At 44.9% G+C, this 26,827-nt stretch overlaps 1 protein-coding gene across 5 annotated transcripts in view; it reads right to left on the bottom strand.

The window, feature by feature from the left end:
- NFKB1 (nuclear factor kappa B subunit 1) overlaps positions 1-8,498 on the bottom strand; it is a 109,674-nt gene extending 101,176 nt beyond the window's left edge. For 4 of the 5 annotated variants that reach the window (XM_083179018.1, XM_083179017.1, XM_083179019.1 and 1 more), the window contains exon 1: positions 7,912-8,498. In XM_083179018.1, coding sequence (XP_083035144.1) covers positions 7,912-8,483 — 572 coding nt within the window. In that variant the 5' untranslated portion in view covers positions 8,484-8,498. The remainder of the gene's footprint in view (positions 1-7,911) is intronic. The other variant, XM_083179020.1, reaches the window with a different exon arrangement.
- Between the last annotated feature and the right edge of the window lie 18,329 nt (positions 8,499-26,827).

Consider the following 26,827-nt stretch of genomic DNA (forward strand, 5'->3'; position numbering starts at 1 on the left):
CTGTCAGCCGGGGGGGGGGGGGTGCACCAAACTATTTCTATAAACTATTTCACCACAACTGTTTTCTATGGGTGAAACGGTTCAATGTGAAAGGTACAAAAACGGTAATTAAACAGTAATATTTTAAATACCAGGTCTAAGCAGGTTTTGCGGTGTGAAAGCAGCATGAGAAACATGTTTGGTGACCTGCTATTTTTGAAGAGCAAATTAAGCCCACTGCTGGGATTTAATGAAAATGGTACAGAATACTGAAGTGTTTCCGGGGCAGGAGGTCATTGCTCTTGAAGGTGGAATAGCTACCCAAGTAATAGGCTAGGATGTGGGCTATGGTAGGGGCCACTGGAGCTTTCTCAAGAGTTTGAACTATACTGTGATTACCTGTATGCTGATTGATGTCATTACACTTGCCTATGCTGTGGAACTGGTATGCTTCAAAAATAAAAGACCACAACTTCATCTTGATCCAGCTTCCTTGTCCCAACTGGTTATACATTTTTCAGGAAAGTGGGCTGAAGATCAATGTGTCATTGGCCGTTATCAAATGATGAAACAAAACAGTAATGGATAATAAAAAATGAGTGGAAAATAACAGTGACATAAAACAATAGGAATACTGCCAAAAGATACATTAGTGAAATATATGTTTAAATACTTTTCACATATGATTACTTTGGGCATACCAAACCATTACAGGGTAGGTTAATTTAATTTATTATAGGTAAGCAGAAAGGGACAAGTCTACTAGCATGTCATTTTATGCCAATCAAAACAGAAGGAACCAACATATGAAGCCATGATCTGGCAGGCAGGTTAGAAGTAGAAGAAAGACAATCAGACTATTTAAAATACGCAAAGAAAACACACAGCATCAGATATTTAACCATTGAGTGCCAGCGTCGCTCCCATTTGTTATTTGTTATATATATAGGCTGTGTTCGAAAAATGACAGGTAGGAGCTGATTGGCTGGTGGTTTATCACTCTCCATTTTATCACTTTTCAAGGCTTAGTACATCTCGCCCTATATCTCCTATATAAGATAAACATTACACGTCATTATGATAACTAAAATGTTGTCTTGGCAATTTTCACACCTATTTACAAATTCACTTGGCACTCAAAGGGTTAAAAGTGTCAGTTTGGTTAAACAAATGTAATAACATAATTCCTAAAAGCTAAAAGGCAATTTCTCTGCAAATCAACAAACTCTGTAAAACAGAACAATCATTTATCTTGTCATGGTAACGTTAAGGTGTGTACACACTTGTACAATTTAGACTATATTACAGTTTAGACTATCTGCATACAATTTAGACTATATAGTGCAGATCTGCATTATATAGTCTCTGCAGCCAAGACTTTCTGGCTGCAAAACGGGAGCGCACATCGGGCTCGCAAGGGTTAAAACCCATGCGATCTGCATGCGATCCAGATGTGATTTTGACTATACAGGTTGAGTATCCCGTATCCAAAATGCTCGGGACCAGGAGAATTTTGGATAGCGGATTATTCCGTATTTCGGAATATTTTAATATTTAAATGATGTATTTTGAAGTATCTTGCATTTATGCTGTATAAACACATAAAATACACACATATATATTTTATTACCACATGAAATGCACACAAATATATTTTATTTGTTCAAAAAACAAGGTTTCAAAACATGAAACAAAATTTGTCTACTATCTCAGATATTGAATTTGAAGGCCAAGCAACCATTTTCTTGTACATATATAGTGCCAGTTACATATCATGTCCTCAGTAGTGCTGTTACAAATGTCCCCAGTGAGTTTTTAGCAAAAAAACATTTTTTTTTTCACTTTCTGGAATGTATGGTTTTCGGAATAATTCGGATAACGGATATTCGGATACGGGATACTCAACCTGTATAGTCAAAATCTCATGCACATTGTACAAGTGTGTACACACCATTAGACAAAAACCCAGAGAGAACATAGAGAGATCCCAGCAGATTTCCGTTCATAGTAGGATACTTAATTAAATATATCCTCTTTATTTTTCATTTTAGAATTCAATCTACATTAGTTACCAACTTATAGGGATACTGCAGGTACCCATGTTCATGTAGACATGAAAATTTGTAATAAATACAGCTCAGTGTTATTCACACCTATACTGCCATGAGGCGTAACATCTTTGATATATTGGAAAACCAGCAGGACACTATACAAGAAATTTCATAAACAGAAAATGAGTGGCTGTCAGCTGTTCCAGCCGTATCCCATCCAGTGCCGTTCCACTGCTCTTAGCAGTGAACTGGACTTACACAGCATGGCAGGTGGCGGCGGAAGGGCGCACAGTGAAACCTGCTCAAAAGGCAGTAATATATAAGTAATAAAAACGGGCAGCGCGCAGTGAGCTGTAAAACAAGCCACTAATGAGTGGCTGCCAGTACGGTCACTGCTCAATGATTGGGTCCTGATGGCCACTGCAGTAATTGGCTCACGGGCGTCTCACAGCTGCAGCAAAGCACATCCTCTGGGACACCTTCAGGTCCCCAGTGACAAATTTAGAGTAAAATACACCCTAAAGCGCTTTTTTGTGAACCCTGATTTAGTATAGAATGAGTTACTACTGCTGAAGGTAAATAATTATATTAGTTACTAATACCCCATTTAACAAACAAAGGGGCAGATGTATTAAGCCTTAACAAGAGATAAATGCAAGGGTGATAAAGAGAGATAAACGTCCAGTTAATCACCTCCTTACTGCCATGTTACAGGCTGTGTTTGAAAAAAGTCAGTAAGGAGCTGATTGGCTGGACGTTTATCTCTCTTTATCACCCTTGCATTTATCTCTTGTTAAGGCTTAATACATCTGCCCCAAAATGCCTAGTCAGTCTCAATCTGTGTCCCAGTCGGGTCAGAACCTTTTCACACCACAGGTTGGACCCAGCAAATTCGAGGGTCATCATCTGCGGGACGCCGGGGCGTGCAGCGGGCGGTAAATCCTGACCTGGCCTGTCAAATGACTGGCCGTTCTCTGATTGGCCAGTGAGAGAGATCAAAGAATGGCCAGTCATTTGACAGGTTATTTTAAAAATATAATGCCCGCCACTGCACTGCCCGTCCCGCCGATGATATCTGATGATGATATCTGCATTCACCACCCGGCCAGGTCAGGACTCGCCGCCCGCTGCACACCCCGGCGTCCCGCAGATGATGATGACCGCCCGCCCCACTGCTCCCCCGGTCAGGCATATATACAGGGAAGTCGGATGTGATCTTGGGGAGATTCTCTAAGGTGAAAATGCGGTAAAAACCCAGTTATCTGGGTTTTTACCGCAAATCTGGCGATGCCCCATAGAAGCCACTTTTTACCGCATTTCGGGATGCTCCAAGCATCCCCCGCCGGGTTACCGTGGCGGGGGGCATCACCAGAAAAATCTGGCGATGCCCCATAGAAGCCAATAGGCTTCTAACGCGAACCCACCGCCGCCCCGCACGGACACCCGCCGCTTCACATCGGCCCGTCCCCCCTCACCTGTGTCCGGGCAGCAAAGAGCTGTGCTGCCCGGACCTGTGACCTCCTCCCTGCACTGATTCTCTTCCTGGTGCAGGGAGGAGGAGAGCACGGCGCAGCAGCAGCAGCGCCGGATGTGGGAGGGAGGGGGGAGCCGCCGGGACCTGCTGGGACCCGGCGACTCTCACCGCAAAGGACAGCTCTTAACTAAAGAGCTGTCCTTTGCTATAATTATCGCATATGTTAGAACATATGCGATAATTATAATTGCGATGGGCGGCGAATGGGGGCGGAGAGTTTTAGAGAATCTCGCCCCTTATGTGGGGGGAGCGCATTGGATCGGATCAGATGTCACACACCTGCGATTTTGGGCCGATTTTACCCGGCACAAAGTGCCGAAATCGGATGAAATTGGCCCAAAATTGCATAGTGTATGGGGCCTTTACACCACTGCTCTACATTGTTTCTTTCAATTCTTCCACTGTCCAAATGTGCTGCTATATGTCCCTCTGCTGTGTTCATGTGTGGCAACAGGTATGTGTCATTAGATATGAGTCGCTATGCATTGGGTTGACCACTTAAGGTTGACACGTGAAATATGTCAACATGGTTGGAAGGTCGACGTAAGCATTAGGTCGACCGTGGAAAGGTCAACATTAGTTTTTCACGGCCCCCTCCCCCGAAAGTCAACATAGTCGACATGGACAACGTCAAAGTAGCTCCGCTTGCAATGCTTCGGGCACGGTGCCACGCTACGCTCGGCACACTATCCTATTCTCCCTCCACACCCTAGTGGATGTTAGGGCATGAAATACCGCCTGTCGGCACATGTCGGATCAATGAAACGTGAAAAACTCATGTTGACCTTTTGACTGTTGACCTTGCCACTGTTGACTAAATGCTTGTGTTGACCTTCCAACCATGTCGACCTATTTCATGTGTCGACCTAAGCCAAGTTGACGCAATGCATGATATGTGTCGACTGAATGACTGTATACTGTGCAACAACATGCACCCCTCTGCACTTTGGAGTGTTCAAGTTCATAGTACGTGTAAAGGGAACTGTTTCTGCTTTTTGTTTTCTACATGCTCTCGTGGCACTGCCATATGTTGGCATAAGTACATGCGGCTACACTAAAACAGAGCAGACACTGTACAGTATATATGAGTGCTGCTTCCTGGTAAGGAAATCAGTAGTAATGTCTGGTAGTAATGGGAAAACTCAATTTATACTATGTTCACACTGCTAGTGTGAACAATCTGGCTTTTACCCAGCATTAGAAAGCCGGGTAATTTTGTAAGTGCAGGCTGACCCATCCCCCCCGCCCTTCCGCCAGCATTTTGACCAGGTAGCACACTTGTCTTTTTCTAGTGTTGGGATAACCAGAGTCGACATTCCAGGGTCTTCAACCATATTTCGCGGGTCAAAGACACAGAAATGTTGACCCTGGTTAACCCGTTCACACTAGACTAGGACCCTTGTTGAGAGACAAAATTACCGGGTGGAAATGCTGGACACAGTCATTTGCTTGGAAGTAAAAACAGGGTATAAGTGAGATATGTGTGTAGTGTCTTCAGGTCAGGCAGAACCAATATCTCTACTGATTTTGAATCAAACTCCATAGAGGTGCGTAAAGGCCCATACACACTGGGCGACTTTGAGCTGAAAGTTGCTCAAAAACAGCAGGTTTGAGCGGCTTTCAGCTCAAAGCCGCCCAGTGTGTATGCCCCGGTGATGAGCGGTGAGCACTGCTGCGCGCTCCTGCATCATCGCTGGGAAAGCTGCTCATCTGCTGGTTATACAAGCAGATGAGCGGCTTTGATGACGGCTTTGCATAGCACAGCGCAATGCAAAGCCGTCCTCCCCTCTACGTCGGCGCCGGGCAGAGGGAGAGCCGCTCAGTGTGTATGAATCACATCTTATGGAGCTTACACACGGAGGCGATTACAGGGCCTTTTCTAAGGGATCTAACTAGATCGCTTACAAAATGCCCGTACATCACTCCGTGTGTAGGGGCCATTACGATAACACTGGCCCTGACAGATTTCTCAGCACACAGCGCTAACACATCTGTATGCTGAGCGATCCTGCTGAGCGTTCTGAGTGCTCAGCAAATCTCCCCGTATATGGGCCCCTTTAGAAGTGATACTGTGCAGTTTTCCAGAAACACAAGATAGTGACATTGCACTTTTTTATAAAAAAAAAGAAATCAATGTGATAAACAAACCCTAAATAAAAGTGTAGAAATTAATCATTAAAATAAATGATGTGAGATGCAATCATCCATTTGGCTTTCAATTAGAAAGTACTAACAAACAAAACATAGGGCCTGATTCTCATCGCTCATCTACTAATTTGCAGGTGACTGCAAGTAGATAGCCACCACCCAAATAGAGTAAAATAGTACCCTGTGCAAATTAATTGCAAAGAGAACGCTACTCTCAATTCATCTGCATCATTCTCACCATCAAATGTGCTTTTCTCAGTCTGTGCAAATGTATAGCACTGTACACACACATCGATTTGCTTTTGATTCGATGTAAGATTCGATTTTCTATTAGATCTGGCATTAGATCTTTCCATTCGATTTGGCATTAGATGTGTACTTTTGCATTAGATATCGAATTCGATATACATTCATGGTACATTGTACACATTCGATTTACTAGATCGAATTCAATATTTCCTTGGCTGCACAGTAGATTTTTCTGTTCGATTTTGTGAAAACGGGAGCACGCATCGAATCGAATGTAGATCGAAAGTGACACAAAAACCATTCGATTTTGTTTAGGATTCAATTCGATTTTGCTTCTATAAACAAAATCTAATCGAAAATAGGGAAAAATCTATGCATATGCACAGGGCTTATGTCTGACCCATTCACAATTCTGCGACGAGACGTACTGATCAAGGCCATTGCTGTTGTCACACATACTCCCTTAAAATGCCTGGGTACACATGTTTTTTCCTGATACTCCCAGAAAATGGCAGGTTAACACCCCCAATCGCTAGCTTCTTGTCAGTCAAATTGTGAGAGAATTGCGATGAGATATTTTTGCAATTTCTTGGATTGCGCCTATGTGCTACAATCTGTACACATGCGCAGTTGTTTGATAATCTAACAGATTGCAAATTCTCACAACAGAAATCAGCTCTGAATAACCCTCATAGACCTGTAAATCATGTCATCATTATTTTTTTTTTCAGAAGTTCTTAAAAGGCAGCAATGTAATTGGCCAGGGAGGTGAGAGAGGAAGCGAGCAGGTGTGATGCTGGAAAGAGAAGTGTGGGTTAGCCTGAGGTGTGAGTACAGGGTAAGATAAGGTAAGGGCTCTCAGCAATAAGCAAGAACTGCAGAGACTTTTAAATAACCCCAATTTGGATGTATACACTGAGTTTGTGGTCTCCAAACACAGTGTGAACATCCAGAACTTCAGTATACACCCTCTTGTGGTTTTTATATGTATACAGCAGTCTATCTCATCTCAATTGTTATATTAGAGGCCTTTAATTGTACAGTATAATGATATTCTGTTGCCCCATAGGCACAGTTCAATTTGGTCTATTTTGCTAATAATGCATTAGAATTCAATTCAATCGTTCAACCGTTAGATTTCGATTTGATTTTGACTCCATAAGCAAAATCGAATATAAAAATAGTGTGTACAGGGCTTAAAGTACAGATACAATATATACTATATAGTCCAAATCAAATGTGTTCGCCTTACAATTCAATAACGATTCGCAAAGCAATGGCACCGTGTTACACCCCTTGAGATTACCAAAAGGCATAAAAGAAACATCACAATATACTATTTCCTACAATGCTGGATAAATGTTATGATTGTATACAAACGGAAGCATAACTACATGATGTCTAAAGCAAAAACTCTTTAAAAAAATGACGTATGTTCTATCTCAATATCTATTTTTTCTTAAAATAGTTTTCTAGTGCCAAAGCAAAGGTAACACTACACTAGAAACAAACCCCACTAATAAACTGATAAGGCAGAGTGTTCATTGCACTAGTCTCCTCCACACCATCTGTACAGGGACTAGGCAGGTGCTGCCTATACCTCAAACAAATTATCTCTCCCTGCCCATGAGTGCACCACAGAGGTGCGGGCTAGGGGGATATAGTCACTACATTTTTAGTTTTTTGGAAGTGGGAGATGTTGCCCATATCTAACTCTACCTAGATGGCACTAGACAAATTATAAGAATAATCGGATTGGTTGCAATGGGCAACATCTCTCACTTCTAACAACTAGATAGGTGTACCCATCTGAGCATATCAGAGGGTGGGGTAGGGAAATGCCAGCCAACCCTGTACAGTGACTGCCATGTGTCCCGGCAGCAGCATTTCCTTCGCCCCTGTGACAGCACAGCAGAGATACATAGCAGCAGCCTGGAGCTGAGGGTGTACCTGTAGTGGTGCCACAGCTTCTGCTGCTGCTGAGATGCTGAGATGCTCCTTCCTCTCCACTGTCCGGTGTAAGCATCCACAGCAGGCTGTAAGGTGAGAGTGACAGGCAGCAATCCAGTGGCCGCAGTGATGCAGCTGTCGCCTCCCTCTAGCACCAGTGATCCGCGCTGTAGTGGTTCTCCATTGCAGCCAGTGACAGGAAAATAAAGTGCGACTGCAGCCTGTTGCCAGTTCTCGTCTTCTCCGCTTCTCTCTTTCAGTTTCCTTGTTCCCCCCGTGCTCCGGGCTATGGGCGGTGCTGCTGTGGGCGAGATGATGGCATCACTGCGCTGCCTCCTCCTCCTCCCTCCCCGCCGCTGCTGCTGCTTGTGGCAGTGGCTGGGCTGGCGCTGGGCTGGAGGTGTGCGGCGGCGGCTGCTGCGGCGCTGCTCAGAGAAGAAGTAGTTGCTGTTCTCACTTCCTGGCTGGAAATTCCCACTTATAATAATGCGCTGAGATGGGGGCTGACACTCGCTGCATCTGTAATTAAACTGTAATGAGGAGGATGCTACATTGTACTGAGGAAACGTCATGGGGATTTTATATACTCCGGGATAACACAGATACTTTTGTTGTCTGACATGAGGTGTTTTTAAGCGGTAGCCGAGGTTCTTTTTATAGATATGATTATTGTTGTAATGTAAAGGATACTTATATAGGTTAGATACAAATACAGGGTTCGTCTTTTATCTGATAGGTTTCCTATAGTCACTTGTCCTTTATTAAGGCTAAAGTGCTGTAGTTCCTGATTTCGCCACAGATGATTTGGATGAAGTCAAAGGAGTAAATACGTCGACCACTATTGGTTGACAGATAAAAAATACGTTTTTTAGTGTCTATGCCAACATAGGTCAACATGAACACCATATTAGGGTAGCGCTTGGCACACTATTTTCCCTTTATGCCCCCTGGATTGTTAAGTATGAACAAGTCATTTTTTTAACTTAAATCCTGAAAAACTCCTGTCGAGTCGTCGACCTTTTACCATGTCGATCTTTTCATGTGTCGACCTCCTGTCTGTTGACTAATAGTGGTTGACCTTTTGACTGACAACGTAGACACTAGAGCTAATGACCACATACGCCAATACACTGGGCTCCAAGAGGAGAAGTCCCCTGCGATACACCGTATGTGCAGTCCTTTTGCATACAATGGGCCTTATTCTAGTTCACTCATAGAGGCAAATTCCTTCTTAGCTGGACAAAACCATGTGCACTGCAGGTGGGGCAGATGTAACGGTACTTGTTTCCTAGCACGGCGCCCATCGTGGGTCATCGCATACCTTAAGTTAAGGTATGCGAAGGACGCGATTTTAGGGATATTTTTAGCCTTTTTCCCGACAATTACAAAATTGCGTCCATCGCATACCTTAACTTAAGGTATGCGATGACCCACGATGGGCGCCGTGCTAGGAAACAAGTACCGTGCTCGGAAAACAAGTACTCGCTGTGCTCGCCACGCTTCGTGTTGGCGTTCATTGTGGGGTGGCGTTAACAATGGGGGGGGGGGCATTTGACCCATCAGGGTGGGGATACAATGAAAATTGGGGTCTGGGGGGGCATTTAACATTGGGCCCAATGTAAAATCGGGTCTCAGGGACCATTTTACATTGGCTCCAATGTAAAAATCGCGTTGATCGCATCGCATGCGATTTGGTTGCATGCGATGCGATCGACGCGATTTTTTAGGACCCGATGGATACAATTTTAATCGCTGGCGCCGTGCTAGGAAACAAGTACCGATGTAACATGTGCAGATAGAATTCGATTTGGGTGGGGTTTTTCTTCAAAGTGAGACCTATATTGCAGTGTAAAAATAAAGCAGTCAGTATTTACCCTGCACAGAAACAAAATAACTCACCCAGATCTAATTCTCTCTGCACATTTTATATCTGCCCCCCCTGCAGTGCATATGGTTTTGTCCAGCTAAGAAGGAATTTGCCTCTAAGAGTGAACTAGAATAAGGCCCAATGTAACGTATGCGATCCCACCCAAGCCTACCCGAGGCTTTGTCATGCAATATGGGCCCATGCGATCTCCAGACCTGATGTCAAACATATGCGATTTTGACACTTCATCTGATTTCCCAACCAAATCAAATGAAAAGAGCCCAAATTGTTGTGGAATCACCTTTAAAAGCCAGTGTATGGACACCTTTAAAAGCCAGATCCACTGGTGTAATACTGCAGCTTTGTATTACCATAGAGTCACAGCGCCTGATTCAGACCGGTTCGCTAGGCTGCTTATACTCGCAGCCTAGCATAAAGGTCAGCGCTGACTAGAATCATCTCTGTGCACACCTCCCTGTCACCGCCCAAGAATCTCTGATGCCTCCTGTGATCTACCCATTCCCACATCACATACAGCAACATCTCAGACAGTTTTCTTTGAGGAATGCAATGCTGCTTGATTAACCAATATACATCTGGATGTGCAGAAAGTTCCCCCGGAAGTAGGTATTGTGTATGTCCCCAGCAGCCCTCACAGCACATTGCAGGGGCGAGCTTCTCTCAGAGTCCCTGAACCTATGTGTGCCCAATTATACATCCAGCCGATGGGATGACATATTGCAATGCGACCCTGGGTGGATATGCGATTTATCCTAAATGCTCCACCCCCTGCTCTACTCTGTACATCAGATGGACCCATGTCGACCTTGACCCATGTCGACCTTGCTGCCTGTTGACCCAATGCTTGTCGACCTAGTTGTTGTAGACCCAACAACCCACACCCATTGTTTTCTTCCTTTTTTGAAGTATTAGTAGCAACAAATAACAATATTTTAGCTGAACTCATCATCAACTGACATATAGGGCCTGATTCAGACCTGTTCGGTACTCTGGGTATACTTGCAGTCTAGCGAACAGGTAGTCCACTCGCATACGACCAAACAGGTGAGAAATCATTCGATGGTCGGTCAACATTGAATAATTGTTTTCCCCATAGGTAATAAAAATCAGTCCAGACTAACTTTTATTCTGGCCAATATCTGCAGAATTCGGGGTGGGTGCTGGCGTCAGTCGACATCAGCCGAATGCTCCGAGCAGATGTCAACAAGCCTGTGTTCTCAGGGGTACACCCAGCATTTTCATGGGCGCACCCACCATTTTTGTGGGAGTGTACCCCTGAGTCTTCCCCCTGCCTTCCCCCAGGCCTCTCTTCTGGGAGTGATCGGCTCATCGTTCGCTCCTGGGGTTTGTGCATAAGCAAACCCCGAACAAGGGGGACAGAGATTAATTCGGACCCAAAGGGACGGGCCTGAATCACCCCCAAATGCCTAATTCAGACCTGATCACTGCTGGTCTATTTAGCTGAGTCCTATGATCAGCTAGTCACCAAAGTACATAGTTACAAAGTTACATAGTAGGTAAGGCTGAAAAAAGACTTGCGTCCATCTAGTTCAACCTGGTATAGATATCCATTGCTGATTTGGTAGGTTCTGGTATTTTACAGACAAATTATATTTCTTATTTGTACCCATGGATGTTTTTCTCCAGTAAATGTTTGTCCAACTTTGCCTTGAACGCATTTAATGAGCCAGCCATTACCACCTCTCTGGGAAGAGAGTTCCAGAGTTTGACTGTTCTGACCGTAAAGAAATTCTTTCTACTAGCTGAATGAAATCTTTTTTCTTCTAATCTATACTCATGCCCTCGCGTCCTAGATTCCTTTCTAGTAGAAAATAGGGTGTGTGACAGTTCCTTATATTGGCCCTTGATATACTTGTACATGTTGAGCATGTCCCCCCTTAAACGTCTCTTTTCTAATGTAAATAGTCCCAAATTGCTTAATCTCTCCCCGTAGCTTAAATTCTCCATTCCCCTAATAAGCTTTGTTGCTCGCCTTTGGACTTTTTCTAATTCTATGATGTCCTTTTTATAGTGTGGGGCCCAGAACTGTACTCCATACTCTAGGTGAGGTCTCACCAATGCTTTATATAGTGGCATAATTACCCTTGAGTCCCTAGTTTCCATTCCCCTCTTAATACATGCCAGAATTTTGTTGGCCTTTTTTGTAGCTACATTACAATGGGCACTACATCCTAGATTGCTGTCTATTTGGACTCCTAGATCCTTTTCAAGTATGGAATTACCCAGTTCCTCTCCGCTAAGGTTGTAACTTGCACACTGGTTGTGTCTCCCAAGGTGCATAACCTTACATTTATCTACATTGAACCTCATCTTCCATTTTTTAGCCCACTCATCTAGAATTGCAAGATCATTTTGAAGCATGGTGACATCTTCTGGTGATTTGATGACTTTGCTAAGTTTTGTATCGTCCGCAAAGATGGATACATTGCTGAGTAACCCTATCCCAATATCGTTAATAAAAATGTTAAACAAAATGGGCCCCAAAACCGAGCCCTGGGGCACTCCACTTAGTACCGGTATCATATCTGATACGGCACCATTCACAACCACTCTTTGTTCTCTATTACATAGCCAATTCCCTACCCATCTGCAGATATTTTCACCCAATCCTAGGTTCTCCATTTTATTAATCAATCTCTTGTGTGGGACAGTATCAAATGCTTTAGCGAAATCTAGGAAAATCACATCTACAGCATTTCCATTATCGAGGTTTTTGCTAACCTCTTCATAGAACCCTAGTAGATTAGTTTGGCATGAACGATTTTTCACGAACCCATGTTGGTCAGTACTGAGTAGACGGTGATTATCTAAATATTCCTGGATACCATCCCTTAAAAATCCTTCAAATAGTTTACCCACAATTGATGTTAAACTAACGGGTCTGTAATTAGCGGGATCTTCCTTTTTTCCTTTTTTGAATATTGGCACTACCTCTGCTATTCTCCAATCTTTTGGTACTATACCTGACGATAGTGACTTGCTAAAAATATAATGTAGGGGGGTAGCTAGTTCATCCCTTAATTCCATTAATACCCTCGGATGAATCCCATCTGGCCCTGGTGACTTATTTGTTTTGAGTTTGCTTAGCCTCAGTATTATTTCCTTCGGCGTGAAATCCACAATGAGATCTGGCTTATTTGTCCCGTTTGTGGTAAATGTTCGTTCCACAGTCTGCTCTCCCTTAGTAAATACTGATGAGAAGAACTCATTTAACAGTTTTGCTTTTCCCTTGTCCTCAGTAACACTTTTTCCACTAGTATCAGTTAGTGGGCCTATGTTTTCCTTAATTAAACGTTTACTATTTATGTATTTAAAAAACTTCTTTGGGTTGGTTTTGCTTTCAGTGGCTATGCACTCTTCATATAATATTTTAGCTGCTTTGATTACCCCTTTACAAGTTTTGTTTGATTCTTTGTATTTTGCGAACGCCTTCTCATTCAAGTTATTTTTATAGAATTTAAAGGCTCTGGTTTTATTGTTGATAGCTGACCTTACTTCTTTGTCCAACCATGGTGGCTTTTTTTTGTTGAATTTACCTTTAATTACTTTAGGAATGTATTCAATAGTTAGTGAATCAAGCACCTTTTTTAGAGTATCCCACATTTCCTCTGCATTTTTTCCCTCCATAACCGTTTCCCACCCAATTCCTGTAAGGGCTTCCCTGAATAATTCAAAGTTCGCTTTTCTGAAGTTTAGTATTTTTGCAGATCCTTTTTGGTGTAATTTACTGAAGTTGATTTCCAGTGAAACCATATTGTGATCACTATTCCCTAATTGTTCAATTACTTTTGTGTTTGAAACTAAGTCTGTGTTATTTGTTAATACTAAGTCCAAGAGCGCCTCATCACGAGTTGGAGTTTCTACCGTTTGTGTAATAAACTGGTCTTTAAGTAAGCTTAAGAACCCATTGCTTCTTGCTGATTTACCTGTTTCGTTTTCCCAATCAATGTCGGGTAAATTAAAATCCCCCATAATTAATACCTGACCCTGATTTGATGCTTGTTTGATTTGGTTTAAAAGAAGAGCCTCTTCCCTTTCATTTATATTTGGTGGTCTATAGCATACCCCTATTATAAATTTGTTTTTTGGTTTAGTACCTTAGTACCACTAAGTCTTTTTTTAGACTTGACCACTTGCTGGGGGCGTTGTTTATCTGGCATTACTGTGGTTATTGGGGGCATTGTGTAACTGGCACTGCTGGTGGCATGTGTATATATGTCATTACTGGTGGCATTATTTGTATATATGGCAAAGCCATAACCTCCAACTGTACCGATTAAGACGGTAAAGTACCGTTTTTTGAACTGACTAAATAAGGATGTACCGATTGTACCGGTTTTCTGTCGGAGGCAATGGAGTCGCCACTTCTCCATTGTCTCCGGAGTCCGGCTCCATGTGTTTGGGGTGAAAGGAGGAGCGGAGCTTAACAGTGTTAACTATTACCCCGCTCCGCGGCTCTTACTTTAGATGCCGGTGCTCTAGTTTGAGGTCGCCGGCGTGATGTGTCATACGTCCGCGACCACAGAGAGGCTGGGTGGCAGTGACGCTGCCTGTGAGGGCTCTAGTTTCTGGTCGCAGACATGACATGTCACCCGTCTGCGACCACAGAGGGGCTGGGTGGCTTCCGTGGTGGGAACCTTCTTTCAGAAGGAGTCCATATTCAGGGAAGGGGGAGCGGTCATGGGTCTGCAGTGGCGAAGCACTTTCCTCCTCCAGACATCCACCGGTAAGCAGTGGTGAATGTGGAGGGTGGGGAGTGCCAAGAGGCATCTTGCAAAAAGTACACATTTGGAAAGGGGATGTGACCACGCCCACTTCATGTGGCCACACTCACTTTACACGTGGCCACTCCCCCTTCCCCGAATATGTACCGATTTATGCCCTACACAAAGGGTATGCAATGCTGAGGGCGTTGTGTGTTAAAAAAAAGTTTATACAACAACAATTGATGCTTCATCCTTTTGGTAGCTCCACCCACAGCACCACCCACTTCTGCCCCGCAGTTCCTGAACCTATTTTTCTGCAAAAATAGCTCTGCTTTTACAGTAACTGACATCATTCCTGTATTTCTGCCATATTCTTTAGCTGACAGTCTTTCTGCTGTCTCATTATGGCTGACATCCCGCAAGGGGCTTCATTGCGCTCCCCACGCTGTGCAGTTGGGATTCCGACGTCTGACTAATGACTGTCGGAATCCCGACTGTCGGAGTATTATACCACACCCGGCAGGAATACTGGCTGTCCCAGGTCCTGCTTAATTTTAATTAATGCATAATTATTAGTGCCACTGGCAGTGGTGTTCTATCTCTGTACTGATCATTTTAAATATACAGTAAACTTTGACAGCTGTACTCTAACTCCCTGCTGTTAGCTGTTATGAATAGTTATCTCTCTGCTGTCTGTTTTTATTGAGTTTTCATTTATTCCGAAAAGTACACATAAACATCAATACAAATCACAAACATTTTCTCTTTCATTACATTACATACATAGAATACCACATATACCCACCCACATAAAAACATTCACTTTAGCCATGACCCTCAGGGCCCATATACTCTTACTAATTCTGACTTCTTGGTATATATGTATAGAGAGAGAGAGGGAGAGAGAGAAAGAGATTTTTCTTTTTCTTTCCTCCTTCCTTTCCTATTTATTCCCTTCACTTTTTCCTTTTTACGAGATTTCACACGCTTCCATTTCCAAACTCATTTTTCTACCTTGGTGCTTGTCCCACTGGATTTTACTTAATCACTTCCTTTATTCTTTATTCTACCATATTTACTTAAGGGTAACTGTAGTCAATTAATGCCCTTTTATTCCGCTAATTCGCAAGAGATAGGAGGAGCAGAAGGAAAAAAAAATATATATATATATATATATTAAAAAAAAAAAAAATATCCCAATTTCAACAACCTTCTTGTTTAATCATTTATCAGTGTGAACTTTTATCCATTATCCACTTATTCGTGTCTACTAACTTATAGTGTATCATATCGTGATTCATACTGTGAAAATTTTTATCTCAAAAAACACATACGAAAAATTACAGTGTTCTATTTACAGTAACTATTTCATCAAAATTACAAATGATGTGCCTTCCTACACATCCTTATATTTGTGAGAATCAACACCTCTAATCATGTGCCCTGCTACAAAAGATTTCTCTCCACTCTTCCTCATTAACCTTTCTTCCAGGCTTCTACTTTATAAAGCAATTGGGGTTTTCTTGAGCGCTAGGGGCGCTTGTGCTGTGTGGTACAGAATGCTGCCCTCTGGTATAGGGATGCCGCCCTAACAAGAGTGCTTACAAAGAAAAGAGAGCCAGTGGGCGCCTTCTGTACACTAAAAAGATTTAATCGATATACACATAGATACAATACACAAAACACAGATTACATATGACGAATAGTATGCATGCATGCAAACAGTGGCGGATTCAGGGGGGGGGCACCCGGGCACGTGCCCCCCCTGTCATTTATTTTGTAGCTGAGGACCAGGGCTTTCCAACGAGCCCAGTCCCGTGTCTCTAGCCCCCCGGGAACCGGAGATATCGCCTGGCAAACCTGTAACGTTTTTTCCCATAGGATAATATGGGACCCGTCAATTCCGACCCCCACCCGGTTCCGACGGCTGCCAGTTCCTGCCCTGGCATCACAGAAGCTTGTGATTGATTTCATTCAATTCCAAATCGCTGGGCCTTCAATATGATATCAGGCTGGTCCAAATCGGTCAATCGGTTCCAGAGATATTGCGTGTAAACCGATTTTTTTATTTTTGAAATTTAATTTCATAGCTGTTCATGTTCTTTGAGGGCAGATTACTCTGGAACCAAACGTTCCAGTTTCACTGGACCAAAATCATTCAAAGCCCGATCAAAAGTTCTTCAATATAATACTTGTCTCATGTAAATGGGTCAGTTGGTTCTGAATATATAGCCGGTTAAATGAGATAACTGGTTAAAGGGGGGAGCGGTGGTTTTCTCTCCCCCTCACACCAGAAAATGCAGGGACTAGGCTGGTGTAAAAGGGGCCAACCTGGGAATGCATTTTCTGGTGTGAAAGGGGTATTATTTCAAATAGCCAGGACCTGCAGTGCTCTGAATACAGCCAGGCTCTGCCACTGTCAGTGGCTATCACTTCTGCCTGGCGGCGGCTGTCCCCCATTTACCACGAGCATGTATAACCCCTTGGCAATGAGCATGTAATCCCACATGGCAACGAGCATGGAACCTCTGGCAATGAGCATGTAGAGAAGCAGCACTTATGTAGCATAATTTTTAATAGGCATTATGGTGTTTGGCATAACACATAATGGATATAATGGCGTGTAACTTAACGTGTAATGGACATTATGGTGTAAATGTTTAATGCGCGCCTTTGGTGGACAATGTCCCTGTTTATGAAGTGTATTGTGAATTTTGGCTTAATCTGTGTGGCATTATGTGAATTCTGGCTCAATCCATGTGACATTATGTGAATTTTGTCTCAATCCGTGTGGCATTATGTGAATTTTGGCTCAATCCATGTGGCATTATGTGAATTTTGGCTCAATCCATGTGGCATTATGTGAATTTTGGCTCAATCCATGTGGCATTATGTGAATTTTTTCCCAATCCGTGTGGCATTATGTGAATTTTGGCTCAATCCGTGTGGCATTATGTGAATTTTGGCTCAATCCATGTGGCATTATGTGAATTTTGGCTCAATCTGTATGGCATTTTATGCATTTGGCTCAATCCGTGTGGCATTATGTGAATTTTGACACAATCCATTTGGCATTATGTAAATTTTGGCTCAATCCATGTGGCATTATGTGAATTTTGACACAATCCATGTGGCATTATTTGAATTTTGTCTCAATCCATGTGGCATCATGTGTAAGGGGCAAGTATAATGGGGTCTAGTATTTTGTTGCATAATGTGTAGAAGTTGTATATGGTGTTGACACGCCCCCTGTTGAGTGGCCATACACCCTTTTCCGGAGCGCGCCTTTGGCGCGCGCACAACTACATCCTTCACTTTTGTCGCCATGGTGGGCCTGCGTACTTTAAATGCCAGGGCCTATTTTTAATTCCATTCCCACCCTCTCCTGCCGCTCTCTTAGCATGTACACTGGCACCACTAACACCGCCCCTCCCCCACCCAAACCCTTTTTTATCATGGTGCCCCCCCTGTCATTTTATCCTGGATCCGCCCCTGCATGCAAACAGAATAAAAATGTATATTCTGTATAGAGATATTCTAAAAATTGAAAAAAATTATAAAAATGAAAAAATGGATATAAAAACTGAACTGCAGCAAATATTTACCAAGTCCTGATTGGATGGTGTAGGGGCCAATATTTATAGTCCCATCACGGGTTCAGACCTCTCCAGAGTTATAATAGGAAGAGCTGTATAATAATGTGCAGAACGAGACGGGTTAATCACCTCTTGCCGCTCACTATTTGGATGCCTGATAGTTGTTAGTGGCACCTGTGTTGTAAATAGCACTTATTCACGCAAGAGTGACACTTCAAATCTTGTGTTAGACAGGGCTGAATAGTTGGCACTACACCATCCCCTGGTTTTACCTTCCCACTGGAAATAGGCTTGCGCCTCAGTTGTAATCCACTGGCGTCTGCCGTACCACCTCTGTTGCCGGCGTCTGCCGCGTCGACTCTGTTGTTTGCGGTCGGCTGGGGTGATGTGTATCACAGTGGATGAAGGTACCCACTTGCGGGGATCAGGGAAGTGATTAAGTAAAATCCAGTGGGACAAGCACCAATTTTTATTCTGTTTGCATGCATGCATACTATTCGTCATATGTAATCTGTGTTTTGTGTATTGTATCTATGTGTATATCAATTAAATCTTTTTAGTGTACAGAAGGCGCCCACTGGCTCTCTTTTCTTTCTACTTTATAAAACCTTGAGCTTTTCCAGTATCCCCAAATCTTTAGAAACTTAGAACCTACCCCCCTTGTGGCGTACAAGTATCTCTTATGTTCGCAAGTGCTGTTTACTAGATTCATCCATTCCATAACTTTTGGGCCCGAGGAAGCCATCCAGGTGACTCTTGTGTTGCTGCTGTCTCCTAATAGCTGTCATCTCTCCACATCTCCTCTTCTGTCTTGCTAATGTCTCCTCCATAATATTCTCTCTCTGCTGTAAAATGAATTATTTACTAAACTCAGAGGGTCTAATCCAGAATTACATGTTATGCCGATATGAGTGCAGTAGGACTGTTTTTAAAGTACTGCCCATTTGTTTGAGCAGAGGCGTCTCTAGGGTTGGCGTCACCTGGTGTAGTGACTCATGGTGTCACTAGGGATGGCCATCGTTGCTATTGCCATCGATGGTGGCCATCAATGGCAATAGTGCAACTGGCCATCAATAGAGCTAAACTATGCAATGGATGACCATCGATATTTTGACCTATCGATGGACATCCATTGTGTTTGACTGATTGACCTGTGGGACAATCAAAATCCGGGGACCGGGCTTTGTGGGTGTTGGGGGCGGAGCTATGCTCTGTGCCCTGACACTTTAAAAAAAACACACCGTCGATGGAGTTAAACCATCTGGTTCTCCCCCATCGATGGCAAAAGTATTCAACATTGGCCATAAACCATTGATGATTTTGATTCATCGATGGTTGATGGCCATCCCTAGGTGTCACCCCCTCCCCCATTGGGCCTCCTCCCGTAAGGCTCAGGACAGCCCAATAAGGGCTCTTTTATAGATAGCTGCCCTCTGCATTACTAAACGCATATGTAGGTACATATGCAGTGTCAGAACTCTGGGAGGCAATAAAGTCATCTTCCGCCAGGCTCCTGCTCTCAAGGGGGAACCTCTCCTCCCCTGTGAGTTTGAATCAGTTAATTGAAAGCCGTTGATATCACTTATGTGGCTGTCTCCTCTTCCTAGCAGGATCATAGCTGTCCCACTCTCTTTAATCTAAACATAATAGTCATAACATACAAATATATATTTATATAAGATGGTGTGTGTGTGTGTTGGGAAGGAGGCGTAACTTTAAATTTTGCTCCTCCTGCGAAAAAAAGTTTGCGGTCCTCAGAGCAGTAGTCAGGGGATTGGAGGCAATCTGGGCGAGCGCTTACTCCACGCACGGCCGTCTATAATGGCTCCTTGGGTAAGGTACTTTTAGTGCGCGCCTCTGGCTCTGGGTCCCCCAAGCTGTAGCAGGGGCTGCTGTATTATAGATACGCCAATGGGGGGGGGCAACAATATTTATCTTGCCCCCGGGACACTGGGAAGAACTTATGCCACTGTACATATGGAATTAATATCCGCGCAACGTGTGGTGGATGTATCGTGCTTGGTACATTACACTGACCGAAATAAAAAGATCTAAATAGGGGTAGATGTATGGAGCAGTGATAAGGGAGGAGAAGTAATAAGGTGCTTGGTACTCAGGGCCGGTGTAAGGCTTCTCAGCACCCTAGGCAAAACTTCAACTTACCCCCCCCCCAAAAAAAAATTAATCTTGTGGTCCTCCATTCCCCCCTCCCCCCAGGAAGGTGGCCAAGTCCCTGCTTTCCCTGGAGGTGCTCTGCAGCAATGTAGGAAGTATGACTCAAGGGAAAGTATAGAGGACAACAAGGATCCTCATAGACATCCTTGATTTATTGATTTGTAGACTTGATGCCCCCCCCCCCAGATCCCGGCGCCCTAGGAAGCTGCCTAAAGCTGCCTAGTGGTCGAGCCGGCCCTGCTGGTACTTAATCACCAGCTAATCAGCTCCTACTGTAACTGTCTCTTTTTAAACCCAGCCTGTAACTTCACAGTCAGGAGCTGATTGGCCAGTGATAAAGTACCAGGCACTTTATCACTTCTCCTTCCTTATCACTGCATACATTTATACCTAGATACCCAGGTGTGCGCAGCACATACATTAGGGTGTACACTGTCCGAGTAATGAAACTTCATGAAAGGGAAAGGAGATTGAAGAAACTGCACAGGTTGGTGCTTTATCAACAATAGAAAAATGTGCTGCCCGGACTCTTCCAGAGGCCGTGGCCCCGGTCAGCTGTACCCACAGCACCCCCCTGTCGGCGGCCCTGCTGCCAGTGCCAATATATTATACTGTAGATACACATAATTAGACATTGGCCACCTGAGGAAAAAAAAAATCCCTGATTCATGCACCTTACATTGGGTTTTAGTCAGACCTATTCACTGCTGTGCAATTTTGCAGAGCCCTGATATCAGATAGCCGCTGCCCCGACAGTGAAATCCTGCCCTGTGCAAGTCTAAAAATGGCTTGCTAAAATATTCCACCATCCAGGGGCACCGGGGTCAGCCCTGGTCTTCAGCACGTGCAGGGTTAATCCTGCAGGGGGGGACCCCTTCATTGGAGGGTAATGTCTTGGCCGGGGGAACTTATATAAAAAGTCTCCCCCTGAGTGAGGCATTACCCTGCTGGCTGGTTGGGCCCGTTGCTGGTTCACAAAATACGGGGGACCCCTAGTCATTTTGTCCTTCATATTTTGGGAACCAGGACCGTCCCTTGAGCCTGGCGCTGGTTGTAGAAATTCAGGGGGACCCCTACCTGTTTTGCCCTGTGAATTTCCAGAATCAGGACTGGATCTTTGAGCCCGGGGCTGGTTATGGCCGTGGAGATGACCCCACACCGTTTTTTAAAAAAAATATTTATCTATTCATACATTTTTTGTACACTGCAGCCTGCACGAATCTGACTGATCTGTGCAGGCTGATGATTCATATTTGTATTTAGCAGCCGTGAAAATACGGAGAATTGTATTTGAGGCACATTTGTATATGTAAATATAAATACGAATGTATATCCCATCGCTAAATACAAATATATATATTGAGATTTATTTGTCTTTCTGGGTAAGTTTTGTGGTGTAGTCCATGTACCATTTTAGTTGCCTTTCTCTGTACAAGAAGGGCAACCATATACGTTAACCCAGGGTTGCCGACCCTCCCGGAATTTGCGGGAGTCTCCCGAAAATCGGGTCCTTCCTCCCGGCCCCCGGAAGGGTGGGCAACCCTCCCGGAATCAGGGGGACCCCCACTGAGCCCCCCGATCGCGGCATTTATATGCCGCAATCCGCGGGTCTCAGGGGAGGGGGCGGAGCTAAAACGGCACAATCGTGACGTTTTAGCACCGCCCCCTCCATGGATAACTGCCATTTCGGCTATTTCTTGTAATGGGGGCGGGGCTTAATGACGTCACAGTTAAGCCCCGCCCCCAAAACGGGTAATGCTAGATTCCTCTCCGGGCTTCTCCCGGAGAGGATTTCTTCAAAGTCGGCAACCCTGCGTTAACCTTGTGTTTCAGGTCACTGTAAAACGTCCCCTGAATGTATAGCAATGCTTATGATACAGAGAGCAATACGTTCAGTTGTTATTGGCATCTAAAATTATTCCATTGCTATTTTAAAACCAGCTAAACTTGAGAAATTTTTCTGTCATTTTCTGTCAGGCTGACATGAAAATACATCTTGTTTGTGCAAACAAGGGAGCAGGGCCGGTGCTAGGGGGTTCGGCGCCCTCCTGCAAACTATAAATTTGCGCCCACCCAAACTTTACAAAGGGAGGGGTGTGGCCACACAATAATGCTCCCACTCCAAATGACACCACACAGTAGCACAATCCTATTCACCTAACACAGCACCAGTGCCGTAACTAGCCATTTTGGTGCCATGTGTGAAAAAACAGGGACAGTGCGCGCCGAAGGCGCGCGCAAAATTGTAGAAGCGTGGCTTCATGGGGAATTGGCGTGGTCACATAAAAGTACCAATAACACCATAATCCCCATAACACATTATGCTTCTCACCTCAAAGCCCATAACACATTATAGTAACCACACAGTAATGCACATTATTCGTAATGCCACACATCATGATGCCCCTTGCACAATATGCAGAACACCATAATGCCACACACTGTAATTCCCCTTACATATTATGCCATGCACTATAATGCCCATATGACATTGACACACATTATGCTACACATAATGCCCCGAATACTCCTGCATATGCCCACATTTGTAGCATTGCTTATTCATAACACCCACAGCAGTTGCGAAAAGTAGTTGCTCTGCTTACAAGTAGTGCCCACAGCAGTTGCCGACATTAGTAGTGCTGCCTCTACACGTGCCTACACCAGTTGCCGACATTAGTAGTGCTGCCTCTACACGTGCCCACACCAGTTGCCGACATTAGTAGTGCTGTCTATACACGTGCCCACACCAGTTGCCGACATTAGTAGTGGTGCCTCCACACGTGCCCACACCAGTTGCCGATATTAGTAGTGCTGCCTACACACGTGCTCACACCAGTTGCCGACAGTAGTACCGCTGCCTACACACGTGCCCACAATAGTTGCCGACATTAGTAGCACTGCATATAGATGTGCCCACACCAGTTGCCGACATTAGTAGCGCTGCCTATACACGTGCCCACACCAGTTGCCGACATTAGTAGTGCTGCCCATACACGTGCCCACACCAGTTGCCGACATCAGTAGCGCTGCCTATACACGTGCCCACATCAGCTGCCGACATTAGTAGCGTTGCCTATATGCGTGCCCACACCAGTTGCGACATTAGCAGCGCTGCCTATATACGTGCCCACACCAGTTGCCGACATTAGTAGCGCTGCCTTCACATGTGCCCACACCAGTTGCCGACATTAGCAGCGCTGCCTATATACGTGCCCACACCAGTTGCCGACATTAGTAGCGCTGCCTACACATGTGCCCACACCAGTTGCCGACATTAGTAGTGCTGCCTACACATGTGCCCACACCAGTTGACGACATTAGTAGTGCTGCCTACACATGTGCCCACACCAGTTGCTGACATTAGTAGTGCTGCCTACACACATGCCCACATCAGTTGCCGACATTAGTACACTCACACTTTACAATGGTGGCAGCTCATCCTGTCCTGTTTCCTGTTGTCTTCAGGCAGTCTTGCTCCCTTGTAGCTCCTCCCCTTCTGGTCCGTATAGCCACGCCCCTCTGTCAGTGTAGCTCCGCCCCCTTTCGCCCCCTGCCGATGACCAGCTGATAATGAGCCAGGGGGATCTCTGTGCCTCCGGCGCTGCTGCCTGTAATGAAGTGTGACAGGCACAGCAGCAGCAGCCGGCAGGCAGGCACGGAGGACAGCAGAGGATGTACAGCAGGGAGGGCGCCTCTCCTACCCGGCGCCTACCTGCTTTGCATCCTCTGCTGAGTGGGTAGCGCCGGCCCTTCAAGGGAGCTTATATATATATATATATATATATATATATATATATATATATGGTGTGCTGTGGGCCTGATTCACTGGATGGATGTGCATGTGCCGAGATTATCTTGCGCAGTCGCGATGAGTATTTGTTTGCAAAGTAAATTACAGGCAGGGGGCATTTGTGGGAGGCAATACGGGAGTGTTAAATCAAACGCAGGCATCTCGCAGGCATTGTGGGTGTGTGTCACTACTCGCAATCGCGATACTATACGCAGTTACAATGGCTCTGGCATCTTACTTCCTGTGACCATACTCTGTGGCCAGGGTTAGTCAGAAGGTTTATTACCAACTGCAGGACCAGTGGCGGAACTCCCAGAGTCATCCACCAGGCTTAAAGGGGGCACTGGCTCCATTGTTCCGCTCATTAGTGCCACTGCCGCAGTTATCTAATTCAGCATCGGGCGGTTATGTTATGCAGCAGCGCAAATGGGCCCACCCCCATATCCTTGTGTTCAGTGGTGTGGGCGGGTGGCCCCCTCTCCCCTGTAGCCTCCCTGTCACTAGGCTGCTGGCTAGAACGGAAGTCGGCCTGAGCAAGTCAGCCAACAGTGTCACTGTCAGTGACAAAGAGCCAGTAGTCGGGTGGGAGACAGTCCACTTCACTGAAGTCACTGAAGCAGGCAGCAGCTGTCAAACAAGAGCTGGGAGCTGGGTGGGAGACACTGCAGCAGCCTGTGAGAGTGAGTCTATGAAAGCCCCTCTCTCCCTGACATTCATTCTTTTTCTCTGACACACTTGTTTCTCTCTTTCTCCATAATTCCTTATGTCTATCTCTCCCTCAATCCCCCTATCTCTCATTCTCCCTCTCTCTAGCTATTTATCTTGCCTCTGGGCAACATGGACGAACTTAAGCTGGGTACACATATATACAATTGTCGGGCCATTCTTCCGTTCTGGGTCAGACGGTCGTTCAATTGTATAGGTGTGTACGCTGTCCCGTAGGAGCGATAAACGGCAAAAATCAGTCTTGTCCGTCCATACTCGGTCGAAGGTTCTTTGCTGTTTAATTTTCAGCTGACAGGACGGCCCCATATCGGAACAAAAGTACAGTGTGTACGCACGTTCGATCGATATGCTGGCCTTCCTTGTGACTATACTGCCAAAGCTGGAACGCCCATGTGGGCATTCCATAGCTGCATGATCTCTCCTACAGCACATATAGATGTGCGTCTAAATTTTAAGAAGCCGGCAGGGTGACTAAACTTCTATATAGACGGGTTATGCGTCTACATTTTAGTCACCCTTTTACCCATTAAAAAAAACCGAAGTGGGCCCCCCCCCCACGGCTGTAACCAGCACCAGGCTGAAGAGCCGGGGCTGGTATTAAAAAATCAGGAAACCCGACAAATAGGGCTTCGCTGATTTTTTAAAACCAGCCCCAGGCTCCAGGTCCGGGGCTGGTTCCCAAAATACGGGGGACAAAATGACTAGGGGTCCCCCGTATTTTAAGAACCAGCCCCAGGCCAAACCAGTCAGCAGGGTAATGCTACAGCCGGGGGGAGACTTTTTATACAAGTCCCCCTGGCCAAAGCATTCAGCCCTCTGACCGGTCAGCCTGGCCAGGGGTCCTGGGGAAGTGGGGTCCCCCCCAATAAAGGGGTCGTCCCCCCCCCTCCAGAACTTACCTGACCAGGCTGAAGCCTGGTGCTGTCCCCGGTGACCCTGTGCGAGGGGACGCGCATTACTTTACATGTATTCCGCATCCCCTCGCTAAACTCGCTGCACTCGCCACGCTTCGGGCTCGGTGGCTCGCTGCGCTCGCCACACTATATAAATTCAACTCCACGCCGACGTGAATAGTGGGGGTATGAAAAGGTCGGAGGATGCGTACTGCCGACCCACGCAGGCTCACTGCGCTCACCACCCTTCGGGTTGGCGTTGATAGTACGGGTGGCATGGGGGTGCTTTTAACATTGTAAGCACCTATTACGGTGCTTATACAATTATTTATCTTATAAAGGGCACATTTAACATTGAAAACACCCTGTAGGGTGCTTATACAAGTTAAAATCGTGTACCATTGTATATGCCATACAATGGCATACAATTCGATGGTATACTATTTAAAATTGCATAACATCGACTAACATCGCATCACATACCATCGTATGCCATATGGTATGCGATGCGATGGGCGCCGTGCTAGGAAACAAGTTCCGAATCTATTCTATATGCATGCCCGGCTGTGTCTCAGCAGTGCGACCGTCCCTGTGCTTCCCTCCTTCCGTAGCTGCTCATTACATATGCATATGCACCACAGGTTCTTCATTAAAGAATTTATTTCTCAGAGTACATCCAAAAAATCCAAACAGATAAAGAACAGACTAAAAAGGAGTCAGGGGGTTTCACAGGTGGACAATAGCTAACACAAGGTTAGCTATAGCCAAGGTGCTCACCATCAAATTATTTTCCCAGTGTGTGCAGTCTGCAAATTAAAGTGTGTATTAAGTACAAATTTATCCACACATCTTTGGGCAGTATTCAATGAGGCTGATTCGCCATGTTCTACGGCAAATTTGTGCTATTTTCGTGCTGTAAGGCGATTTTTTGATTAAAAAAGTGAATCGCCCTATTCAATGACCAGATGGCGAATACATTTCAAGGTTATTATCGCAGTGCTTCGCCGTGTAGCAATCGCTATCTTTTTATGGTGAAGTGGAATGTGAACTTTTAAGTTAAAATTTGGTACTTGTTTCCTATCTGGGCGCCCAGGTTTTCTACGTACGGCACCGTACTG

The sequence above is a fragment of the Crinia signifera genome, chromosome 1, assembly GCF_055691185.1.
Source record: "Crinia signifera chromosome 1, ASM5569118v1, whole genome shotgun sequence".
NCBI lineage: Eukaryota > Metazoa > Chordata > Amphibia > Anura > Myobatrachidae > Crinia > Crinia signifera.